At 40.6% G+C, this 12,667-nt stretch overlaps 1 protein-coding gene across 3 annotated transcripts; it reads right to left on the reverse strand.

The window, feature by feature from the left end:
• Nucleotides 1–36: 36 nt before the first annotated feature.
• On the reverse strand, nt 37–12,010 carry caprin1a (cell cycle associated protein 1a). 3 transcript variants are annotated; one of them, XM_040011344.1, is made up of 17 exons: nt 11,806–12,010; nt 10,100–10,234; nt 9,550–9,612; nt 7,772–7,858; nt 4,923–5,164; nt 4,680–4,762; nt 4,039–4,194; nt 3,898–3,947; nt 3,719–3,802; nt 3,452–3,613; nt 2,950–3,058; nt 2,569–2,630; nt 2,103–2,234; nt 1,636–1,795; nt 954–1,142; nt 740–846; nt 37–623 (listed from the first exon to the last, which is right to left on the reverse strand). In XM_040011344.1, the coding sequence occupies exons 2-17, from the start codon at nt 10,232–10,234 to the stop codon at nt 537–539; spliced, it is 1,908 nt and encodes a 635-aa protein (XP_039867278.1). In that variant the 5' UTR covers nt 11,806–12,010; the 3' UTR covers nt 37–536. The 3 variants fall into 3 exon arrangements, with proteins under 3 accessions (XP_039867278.1, XP_039867279.1, XP_039867280.1); XM_040011345.1 differs by lacking the exon at nt 11,806–12,010 and adding an exon at nt 11,130–11,761; XM_040011346.1 differs by lacking the exon at nt 2,103–2,234.
• Nucleotides 12,011–12,667: the final 657 nt, after the last annotated feature.

A 12,667-nucleotide genomic window follows, 5' to 3' on the forward strand; every position in this document is an offset into this window, starting at 1 on the left:
AAATGTCAGAAAACAAACAGCTTCAGCAACAGAAGGTAATAGGGCACAACTTTATTGAAACAGTCTCAATCAATAACAGTGTACAAAGAGGTGACGATGCAGGCAGGGACACAGGAGTTAAAAAAAAAAAAAAAAACAAGAAAATTAAACGTTTTGATGAAAATTATAAAGGGAGTAACAAGTGGCTTACAGCACTCATGGAATCAAATAGACAGTGACGGGGTATTTTTTGCATTTATTTTGTACAAAAAATAAATTAATGAAATCTTTCAAGTTTACAGGAATATCTTTTTGTTGTTTTTCCATCACACGTACTTGCTGATAATCCTACATGTAGTTAATTTCAGCATTTTTGTGATAAAACATCAAAAAGACCTAGACAGACCGAAGCAGGCTGACTGATAAGTAGGCCAGGAGTTAAAAAAATAAGATTACCGATGAGAAACAAAACATTGTTATAAAAGTGAGCTGGGGCAAACACATTCAAAAAATCCTGAATGTTCAACGTGGCGTAATTCGACGGTCCCCGGGATCCTTTAGGATCGCATTGCCTGCGCATTACCTCGGGACAAACCACGAGGTCCTTGGGCTGCTCCACGTTTGTAGCCTTGCTGATATCCCTCCTTAAAGAGATAGTAAGGCTTCATAAGTGCATGTTTTGTATTTATAGTTACGCTTGGTTATAAAAAGACTGATGTAAACTCAATGCAATGACTTAAATTAATGCATTAACTCTTACCCGCTGATAGGTACTGCTGGAATAGTCCCGAGATGTGTTGAACGGAGTTTGACCGTATCCACTGCTGGGAGCGTTTGAGAACGGTGGACGGTAGCCTTCATATCCACCTGATGACAGAAAGACATTAGTTCAACAGGTGATGCATATTTACTCCTAATCAAAATAAATCAATATAATTATTGTAAATCTGTGAAACAACATTGGATGCTTTTACCTCTAAATCCATTCGAGGAGCCCCGATATCCATTCATAACGCCACGAGCGTTCCTGGGTCCACCTCTTGGCACAGCTCTGCTGCTGTAGAAGGACTGACCAGACTGCCCAAACCCTGCACCTACAGAGGGATCTTCATGTCCTGGCGTTGAGGACATAATCTGGTCCTGGGGCTGGAATGCATTAACAACTGGACAGAAGAGACACAAAACGACATCAAAATATATGTCACGTACTGCTGGATAAGTACTAGTACATTTTTAAATTTTAGACAAGGTATTAGTGGGTTTAGTTAATTGGGAATTCTAAATTGCACATAGGTGTGGATGCGAATGCCAGTGGTTGTCTGTCTCTCTGTGTTAGTCCTGTATCAGACTGATGACCTGTCCAGGGTCTACCCTGCCTCTCACTCTATGGTGGCTGGGATAGGCTCCCTGATAAGGATGGGCAGAAGAGGATGGAAGGATTTTTTACTTTTAAAAATGCAAAAATCACCTTCTGAATTCTGAGAAGGCTGTGTGATTTTTACTTATGGCATCCTCACTGACTCATATTTCAACTTTGTTGCAACAGAAAATATTTCTTTTGTGACAAAGTGAAGCTTGGGAGCCTCTTGATATCCTAATACATCTTTTACCACTGTGTTCATGCTCTTGGGTTTCCGTACAAAACAAGATGCACACCTGTCTGTAATCTTTCTTGTGGGATGTCAGGCTGGTCGACCGCATTTTCTGGCTGGCTGCTAAAGCCCTGTCCATAGCCACCAGGGAACTGGCTAGGCTGCTTCAAGGGGTCTGCTTGGCCATCGGTAGTTGGAGGTACAGGTGCATTCATGTTAAATACCTGAAAAGAGAAACAATTTTTTTCCTCCCCCATTCCTGTCCATATCAATATTATAACAAAATAAAATAACCACAATACCCGACGATGGCCTGGGGTCAAAGATCTGCGTAGTTTGGGAAGTCTTAAATTGTTGCTCCTTGCACCAATAACTGACCAGTTTTCACTGTGACTAATAAAACATGCCAACCAATCTCTAATACTGACCTATGACTTGTGCAAGTATGAAAGCTGACGTTTCCTACAGAATGCATCAAGTCCAAACATGCTCACTGTGACACCGTTTAAATGGACCCAATAGAAAGCGTACCGCTTGCACTGACTGGAAAGGTGCTGCGTTGACATTGATGCCTCCAGTGAGGGTGGGTTTGGAGACAGGAGGGAAGGCAGAGGACAGAGAACATGGGGCAGGAGACGGTTCAGATGACAGAGACATTGAGGCCTGGGTAAGTAAAAGAGGAGGGAATTTGGAAGGCAAGGAAACAACGAATATGGAGAAGTCAGTGCAAGAGATGAGATGATTTTCTTTTGGCTTAAAAAGTTCCCTTTTCTGTTATTATAATATTCAAATGAATCAAATATCTCCCCATCGCACGCAGTAGACAACAAAAAAAAGATGTGTCAGAGAGCATCACATTCAATCCATGGAGAAGACCTTTCGAAATCTCTCTTCATAATACAAAAACAATCTGAACTCCAATTATTCATGAGCTGCACCACTTAGCCAGAAGAGCAGTCTCACCACCCATATCCTGCAGGGGCTCCTCCCTACTTACTTGTGAGGATTCCTGTGGTCCAGACACTGCAGCTGTCTGAGGAAGTCTGGACTCTGAGTGGACTGTTCAGAAAGACATAAAACAAATAAATAAGACAAACTCCTAAAAAAAGACATGCTGCTAAATTATGCACTTTCAATTATATCCACATCAGAAAGCAGCGACCAAACAACTTAATAGGCATGCACTAATTACTAATTGAACCTCTGGCCTAACAGCAAAGTGATCATTTGTGCCCAGGAAACAAAGAAATCATATTTAAAATATATATATACATATATTTATATTTTAAAGTCTATTGGCCAGTATGAGCAATTCTAATGTTTGCTAATAAATCAGTGCATCCATATTCAGTATAACCTGTGAGTAAATGTCACTCACGTAGAGGACCGCCCATCTGTTGCAGGTCAACAGCTTGCACAGGCTTCATTGGCTGTGCAGACACAATGGCTGGATCCAGCGCCTGGCCATCAAACTCCAACATGGAGTCCTACGACAACCAAACAAGAGTAAATGTAAACAGATGAGATTTGCAATCAGTCCAATAAGCAAGCAAGCACATCTGTTTCATACCCATAATCCTTCACTCCACATTAGGAAAATACCTCAACTACAAACAACCTTGACTAAAAGGATCTTAGTACCAACTCCCATGTAAGCACATCTTCCTAAAACCTGGGCTAATCGTGATCTCATTTAAATTGTACTTCTTTTGAATTTTTGTCTCTAGCATGACTTCATAGATTGTTGTAAATTGCCTGGACATGCAGTCCTCATCTTTGGCCAACCTTTTTGCAAGTTCATCCTACTTGCCATTGCTTATTTGAGACACACACTGTGAGCCATAGGATACTACAATATACAGCATTTTGGGCCATCTAACCTGCATGAAGTTGTATGTCCCTTGCATCTGGGCCATGAGGTCTTGCACTGCCTGCTTTCTAACCACGGGATCAGTATCAGGAGTGGGAGTGACTTGGTTCACAGTAATGGTTTGTTCTGGAGCCAGCTGAGCAGGGGGCTGATGCTGGAGTGAATTCACCATCTATTCAACACAGACACATGACAGGCACATTAGAATCAAACTCACGGCGTTGGAAAGTAAGTTTCAAGGCACCGAGGACTGTGATGATTCAGTAATAGAGCATACCTGGGCCTCCACACTCCACTCCTCGACTTGGTCTTTGTCTGTACTGCTGTATGTAGTTTCTGGAATGAACTGTCTGTTTACAAACTGCAACAGAAGACAGTACACTAAAATGTGATATAACAATTTAAGGAAAGAGTTGATCTGTGTGGGTTCTTGTGCAGCATAAATACAAATCTCACCTCTATAGTTTCCACTTTAACGGGCTCTGTATTTTTTTCACTAGCGAATCCTATATTAAATGAAAAATATACATGAGGATGGCTTTCTTTCTGGGTCACACACACATCTCTCACACACATCATTTGCTAATTGTTAGCTACCAGGTTCCGATGGCTGCTCCACAGCTTTAGACTCAGCCACCACGGTCTGTTCCTCTTGCTCTTCTTCCTCCTCGCACGTCCCATTTTGATGAGTTTGCGCTCTGTCAAAGTAACCACTCTGCAGCACTTTGTCCAGGGTTTCCTTCAGTGACTTGTCTGGAATAAGAGAACACCGAAGCTGTTCAGACTTTTCTATTACCACAAACCACAATGGACGATTAAGGTCTGCCTCCATTTTCTTACACAGTCAGTACAATCTGCAAGAGAAGTCCTGCAACAGCTGGTATGAGCCAATCTCAGAATTAACCAAGTGAATCAAATGTTGTGTGAAGGGATGAAACAACAGATACAATAAACTGGGGCCGATCAGATGTCTTGAACAATCTAACTACTAACAATGAGTGCAAGTGAGTTTCCGCCTATGTGGATAAGTGCACACACCAAACATTTTCTTTAAGATATTTTTTCTTTCTTACTGCACTTAAGATGAAGGCATGAAATAAATATCAACTAGCCACATGTTAAGCCTCTCCATTTTAAGGCATTTTCCACAAGTGCTTTAAATATAGTTTAAAAATAGTTTATTTTAAAAAAGGTATGTGTATGGGTGATGAACAATATTAAGACATGAAAATACTTACACGTGGTCCCTGCTACAGCCTTGTCTCGACCCTCAAGCAGTTCCCACAGGTGTAGTGATGCTTCTTCATATTGGCGAGTCAACCTGCAAATCACAAAATAAATGTAATTAATTACACAGAGTAGTAGTAGTAAATAGTTTTTGTAGAGCAGGATTTAAAACAAAAAAATAAAAAACATATTTAAGCACAGATAACTCTAAATGTAACTTCTGTACCAGTGACGGCACACAGGTACACGCGTACCTTACATCGTAGTTCCTCTCAGGTCCTACCAATTTGTAAAACTCATCGAGGGATGAGAGTTCAGCATCAGTGAGCAAAGGCGCACCAGAGGCATCGGGGTGTTTAAGGTCCTGCCTGACACCGTCTTCTCCCAGCTGGTCGAGTAAATACTGAAGCTCCAAAACACTCTTCAATCGTCTTTGTTCAGTCTCTTCTCGCTGCAGCTGTTCCCGTCTTGCAGACTTCTTGACTGCCTTTTGAATCTGAACACATTCAGGCACAATTTCATGCATTTAGTTTCACAAGATATCACAAGATATCACACACCCATTACGTTCACTCTGTACATCACTGCACTTTGAAAAAAAATCAAAAAGGTCAATGAGCATGGTCAAAACAATTATTTGCTTCCCTGTTCACTCCATCTGGCACTTTAAGCTTTTGTGAGCCATTTGGGAGCATTTCATCAATTACACCAGGTGTTGCCAACTGTGATTGTTTTATGGCAATAAAGAATGTATGTTACAAAAAATTACTAGGGCAGAGAATGAATAAGGATTTGCAGATGCCACTAAAGATCACAACAAGTGTCTAAAAGCTTTGCAATTAGGTATTTTAATTATACAGTGGGATGCAAAAGTTTGGGCAACCTTGTTAATAGTCATTATTTTCCTGTATAAAGTTGGTTGTTACAATAAAAAAAAAAAAAAAAAATGTCAGTTAAATATATCATATAGGAGAGACACAGTGATATTTGAGCAGTGAAATGAAGTTTATTGGATTTACAGAAAGTAAATGGCCTGTATTTGTATAGCGCTTTACTTTGTCCCTAAGGACCCCAAAGCGCTTTACACATTCAGTCATCCACACAGTCACACACTGGTGATGGCAAGCTACATTGTAGCCACAGCCACCCTGGGGCGAGGCTGCCGGACACTGGCGCCACCGGGCCCTCTGACCACCACCAGTAAGCAACAGGTGAAGTGTCTTGCCCAAGGACACAACGACCGAGACTGTCGGAGCCGGGGCTCGAACCGGCAACCTTGCGATTACAAGACGAACTGCCAACTCTTGAGCCACGATCGCAAGTGTGCAATAATTGTTTAAACAAAATCAGGCAGGTGCATAACTTTGGACACTGTTGTCATTTTATTGATTCCAAAACCTTTAGAACTAATTATTGGAACTCAAACTGGCTTGATAAGCTCAGTGAAACCTGACCCCACATACACAGGTAAATCCAATAATGAGAAAGAGTATTTAAGGGGGTCAATTGTAAGTTTCCCTCCTCTTTTAATTTTCTCTGAAGAGTAGCAGCTTGGGGATCTCAAAACAACTCCCAAATGACCTGAAGACAAAGATTGTTCGCCATCATGGTTCAGGGGAAGGATACAGAAAGCCGTCTCAGAGATGTAAGCTGTCTGTTTCCACAGTTAGAAACATATTGAGAAAATGGACGACCACAGGCTCAGTTCAAGTTAAGGCTCGAAGTGGCAGACCAAGAAAAATCTCGGATAGACAAATGCGACGAATGGTGAGAACAGTCATAGTCAACCCACAGACCAGCACCAAAGACCTACAACATCATCTTGCAGCAGGTGGAGTCACTGTTCATCATTCTACCATTCGGCGCACTTTACACAAGGAGATGCTGTATGCGAGTGATGCAGAGGAAGCCTTTTCTTCACCCACAGCACAAACAGAGCTGCTTGAGGTTTGCTAAAGCACATTTGGACAAGCCAGCTTCATTCTGGAATAAGATGATGTGAACTGATGAAACTAAAATGTAGTTATTTGGGCATAACAAGGGGCGTTATGCATGGAGGAAAAAAGAACACAGCATTCCAAGGAAAACACCTGCTAGCTACAGTAAAATATGACTCGCCATGAGCTGTCCATGCTCGGAAGCCATCAAACCTGAATCTTCTTCCTCCTAGCGTTTTTCCCGCTCGGTTGCAGGGTCCGCTTTTCTGCAAAGTCGTCTCCACTTGGGTCGGTCAAGGGCGTCGGTCAGATCGGCTTCGATCTTCTTCACGTCGTCCTTGATTCGGTCCATCCATCTCCGCTTTGGTCTGCCTCTAGGTCGACGTCCTTGGGGGCTGAGCCGCAGTGCTGTTCTCACCACTGAGTTCTCATCGCTCCGTACCACATGTCCGTACCACCGCAGCCTCGCTTCTTGCATCTTATCTGTGATTGGCGCGATTCCCATCCTCTTTCTAACGTCGGTGTTCATGACGTGGTCCCATCGTGTCAGGCCTAGGCACCATCGCAGCATCCGCATTTCCATCGTGTGAAGGGCTTGTTCGTGCTTTGCGGTGGCTGGCCAGCACTCGGATCCATAGAGGGCGACGGGGCGCACTACACTCTTGTAGATCTTTTGTCTTTTGATCTTTTGTTGATTCATCAAACCTGAATGAACTAGAGATGTTTTGTAAAGAGGAATGGTCTAAAATACCTCCAACCACAATCCAGACTCTTATTGGAACCCACTGGAAGCGTTTAGAGGCTGTAATTTCTGCAAAAGGCGGCTCTACTAAATATTGATTTCATTTCTTTTTTTGTGGTGCCCAAATTTATGCACCTGCCTGATTTTGCTTAAACAATTATTGCACAATTTCTGTAAATCCAATAAACTTCATTTCACTTCTCAAATATCACTGTGTGTGTCTCCTATATGATATATTTAACTGACATTCTTTAATGTAACAACCAACGATTTATACAGGAAAATAATGACTATTAACAAGGTTGCCCAAACTTTTGCATCCCACTGTATCTATAAAAAAAATAATTGATGCATACTGATTTTTGGTATGCGTGTTTAAGACTTCATCAGCAAGTTAAAAGCACACCTATAGCTCAGGACTCACCTCCTGACCCAATGCGAGAAAGCTCTTTTGCAATTCTCGAGCAAACTCTAAGTTGTTGTTGATCTCTTGATACTTCGCCAAGGCCTCCTTCATGCACAACACGGAAAGAAAATCAGATGTTTTTAACAGGAAATGATTTAAAGCAGGAGGTAGTAACAACTAAACATGCAATACTTTCATAACAATGATAACACTTGAATGTGAAACATAACTTCATATAAGTTTGTTACATACACAAAGCTGTTTGCAAATAAGCTGGGACACAGTAAAAGCTAAATAAAAATAGAGTGACTTGAAAATAATTTAAAGCCCATGTTTAAATAGTGCACAGAAAACATTTCAAATGTTGAATCATTTGAAATGCAAATGTTTAACGTTAAAAATATCATTGCTTTTAATTGTGAAATATTTAGTGCTACCAAGCATAACTCTGACCTTCAGTGTTCTCTGGGATATAAAAAACAATCAATGTCTAAAGTCACCAGTCAAAAAAGAAAATACTTCAGAAGTTTGGCAACTGGGTTTGCAGATCTTTTTTCCCCTCTAAGTTAAACTTAAAGACTTTTATAATGGCTCTTTCATTCCATCAGAGCACTTGAACAAATACTGTGATAATGGGCATTATTAAGAGAGTGAGTGAAGAAAAGCAAGACTGTTGAGATATATATTAGGGGTGCAACGATACACAAAATTCACGGTTCGGTTCGATACTTTGGTGTCACGGTTCGATATTTTCTCGATACAAAAATAAAAAAATAAAAAATGTTCATGCCTTTTTAATTTGTCATTTATTGAAACTATAAATATATATTTTAACTCAAAAGTAGTTTTTAAATTTAATGTTGCTGAAACAAAACAAAACAAATCTATCTGGTCGAGAAATCACTCATCTTTGGAAAAGAGCGTTTATTAGAGAGAAATGGCTCTTTCCAAAATAAAAGCTATACTATACGCTTCTTCTGGGCTATATTCTCAGCAGCATATTAAACATATCAGGTCCCCATAAGGAGAATCATGTGCTAACGGCTGTCTAAATGACTCGGGTAAAGTTTGTAGCATGCGTGCTTGTTGTTTGTCTGCTTCCACTTGTCTTTGCACTAGGATGATGTTGGCGTAAATGTGCAGTCATATTTGTTGTGTTCTCACTAGTGCTGTCAGCGTTAAAATGACATTAACGCCATAACGCGGCAAATCTCCCTTAACGAGTTACCGCGGATCGCCCCGTGCGTGGGGCTGGACGGCGTCAACACAATAACGAGCTAACTGCGCTAACGCACTAGTTCCCACCACTGTAATTGAGCATTGCGTGGCACATCCGACATACTGTTTTACTTTTGTCCATCAGGGTCATGCTTCCACATGAAAACCAAAATAGTTTCAAACGCCAGATCTGAATGAGGGTGGGGGAGGTTCAATTTCAGGTAGAGTTGAGGCAGTTGCCATGTTGCAACGAGCTTAGCTTCTGTCTTGCTAGCTTGCGCTGCGCTCAGTGGATCTGCGCTCGACAGTGCAGCCTAGGCGGAGTAGTTGAACGCAGATCCACTGAGCGCTCAACACAGACAGCATCGTCAGAAGAAAAGTTTTGTATTGTTCAATACATATGCGTACCAAACCGAAAGCACTGTATCAACGATTCAACACCGATACATGTATTGTTGCACCCCTAATATAAATACAGGGTTAGAGTGACTGGAAATCCTTGCATTTGACAGAATTTACATTTGATCCTGCGACAAAACAAAGCTGTGTCCAAATGAGAAGCAGTTTTGTTTTCTTACCAGCTGATCCTGATTTAGTCTCTCGTCCTTATTCTTCCTTGCCTGGTAGTCATCCAGTTTGGACTGCAAGAAGGTTATTGAAAAACAAGAAATTTGACATTAAAGTTGAATTCAAATAAAAAGAGCAAACGTATTAAAAAATGTCATCATTAGGTTTATTACCACTGTGGATTTATATTTTAAGGCAGTTTGATGACATTTCTCACACAATCTTAACAAATTATGAGCAAGACAGAGGAAAATCTGGATATCATAATTAATGCTACTGTCTATTAAGTGGATTCATTGGGGAAGGGGAAACCTGTTATAAAACCAGTTGAAATTTAAAGTACCTACTCCAACATTTTTCTGATTTTCAAAACACATCCCAACACCTGCATTCTCCCAAATCAGTATGTTTGATAATTTTATATTACTGTATGTCATTATATATTGACAAAAGCATACATTTTCCAGCATCCACAACAACAGACAAAACAGATAAAAGCTTTACACCCTATTTGAGGTTAATCCAAAGCGAAGTTTACTCTAAGATGATAACTATAGATACCTTTTTCTTTTCCATATTGCGGACCTTCTTGTCAATCACACCAATAATCTGCTTCATGGCCTCAGAATGACTTCCATTTCCCAGGTCTGGAATGGCAGACTGGACAGCACTGTTGCCAGCTGTTGCTGAAGGCATCTTTGGGAGGGAAACATGTAAATATTACAATTAAAAATTTGGACCTGAATAAAACAAACAAGTAATCCTAACTTAAGATGTTAGCAGAAGAAGACAAACTATTTCAAAGCCTAAGAACTAGATCGTACACTTGTGTCTTCAACCAGGTTACAAAATGCTGTTAAGGTCATGCTCTGCAGTCTCAGACTTTCAACCTGCAGTTACTGTATCTGACACCAAGCAGAAACAAGGTTTCCTAGAACAGAGCTCACAACTGGATATTTACTATGCATGCACATACAGACTTGTATAAACAACTTATATTATACTTTGATTATAAATTTTTGTTTTATGATATTTGTTGCATCCATCCACGACAATTCTAAAAAAAGATTTTTAAAGGGTTATGTATCTTGAGATGCTTGTGCACATTTCAACATAACTGTCTGCACTGTGATACTGTAGGGATGTTCTGTATTTTGAGGATTACACAAATGATTACAGACACATTGCCCTTTTCCATTTTTGTCCAAGTCTAGCAATAAACAGTAATTAAGCTGAGCACCACCCGATTCAACTGATACCTGTGGACGAAATGGACCCACAGTTGTTGCTTAAATGTACCTTTCATTGTCAACTGTGTATTAAATAAAAGCCTAAAAACGATCTCTCTCTCTAGATAGAGAGATAGAAGTGGTACCGTATGAACTGTTATTTGTACTGTATTGCCCGGTAATCTCGAATATAAACTGAGCTCATGCTGAGTTCAGCTGGTAAGATATTCACTTTATGTAACGCCAGCAGTTTCACGTTTTGAACTTTGAGGACCCTGCTTCAGCGACCCTCCAAGCTCCACATTAGGACACCAAACCCTGACTCAAGCCCAAATACCCGGGCCGGTGAAAGTGATACTTACCGATGTGATCCCTTATTAAGGTTTGAGAGCTAATTAAATCGCTACGTCGAGATACAACCTCCTCTTGGACGATAAGTTGTTGGCTGGTAACAGCAATTATTGGGGTGAGCTTTGAAAAAAAAAAAATCAGAACACCACATCCAATATAACAGAGGAAGTTAAAACAACATAAAAATGTCGGGCCTCCTATTCAAAGTTAAAGTCTTTTAGCGTCTGTGGAGAAAGAGGCTAGCCTTACTGACAGATGCTAACAACACAAAAATCCGCATCATAACGTAAGCCTCGAAACTCTTATCTGCGGCGTAGTTGCCAAAATAAACTTTCACTGGTGCGAGCTCGACGTTAGCTAGCCATGCCAAATCAGTTTAATAAGCATAGTGCGCTCGTCCTAATCTCCGCGTCCCATTGTTAGCCGAGCGTGTTCGGTAACGATGTGCTGCTAAAGCCCGGAGTTCAACGGTTGTCACTCAAAACCAAAGGTTAAATCCATATGAAACAGCCATTACAGACCCCCAGGACAAGCCATCGTTTCGGGACGTTTAACGTTAACTGCGAAAAACAAAGAGCACCTCGGGACGCCGAGACAACTCGTTTTCGCGCAGCCGTCTCGAATCCAGATGATAAAGACGGTTTATTAAAAAGACCTAAAATGACAGTGACCTCGTGAAAGCCATACCTTTAAGACTCTTTGTCTTCAAAGAGATCTCGTTGGTCTCGTTTTACTTTAGCTGTGTGGCGTTAACTGCGGTTCGATATCTTTCACTTCAAGCGGTGTTTTTCTAGAAGGATGCTCCGACTTACACCGGCCAATGGCTGCTTAGCTGCTGCAGAGCTAACGGTAGCAGCTAAAAGGACCCCACTGCTAACCTCGACGCTGCCTTCTTCTTCTTGGTTTTTATTGGTGGTTGAGAAACAACGAATTGGTGCATTACCGCCTCCAACTGATAAGGAGTAGGTACCGGAATGTCACTAAGTATTAGATCCTATCATACAAATTCATTTGTCTAAGATCATTAAATATTGCCTCATAACTTTTACTTGTCGTGGTATTTGTAAATAAATCAATTCAATCCTGTTTCAATTTGATTATGTTTAGGTTTTGAATCAGTTGTCTTCTTTCTTTCTCATACTTCTGACAGTGTAATATAACATGCTCTAATGTCTCATCACAGTACTCTCATTTAATTGGCAATGTTTCCCTTAAAATGTATAGTGTGCATTTTAGCCCAGTGTGCCCAAATCTGAGACATGAAATGACTGTTTCCTCTCTCCTCCTGCTTCCTGACAAATATATTTCTGTACCACATGTGAGTTTAACATTTTCTTGCATTTGTCTTTAATTTTCTAAATATGTATGGCCCATGTAACCCTCTCAAATCAAACCCCAAGAAATTTGAATTGTTTCCTCTTTCTAGTTCTTGATTCTTGATTCTATAACTTTAGTTTAATGTCCTTACCGATTCTTTTTCATGTAAAAACAAAACAAAACATTGTCTTGGTCTTATCCACTGAAAATTTTAATCCCCACTTATGTGTCC

Source organism: Simochromis diagramma, unplaced genomic scaffold (assembly GCF_900408965.1).
Source record: "Simochromis diagramma unplaced genomic scaffold, fSimDia1.1 OVJJ01000603.1, whole genome shotgun sequence".
NCBI classification, from domain to species: Eukaryota; Metazoa; Chordata; class Actinopteri; order Cichliformes; family Cichlidae; genus Simochromis; species Simochromis diagramma.

Coding starts and splice junctions, on each gene's coding strand:
- caprin1a (XM_040011344.1), bottom strand. CDS start 10,234: ATGCCTTCAGCAACAGCTGGCAACAGTGCTGTCCAGTCTGCCATTCCA. Junction 4,763..4,922: donor GAGAGGAACTACGATGTAAG/GTACGCGTGTAC, acceptor TGTGATTTGCAG/GTTGACTCGCCAATATGAAG. Junction 847..953: donor CTCCTCGAATGGATTTAGAG/GTAAAAGCATCC, acceptor TTCTGTCATCAG/GTGGATATGAAGGCTACCGT.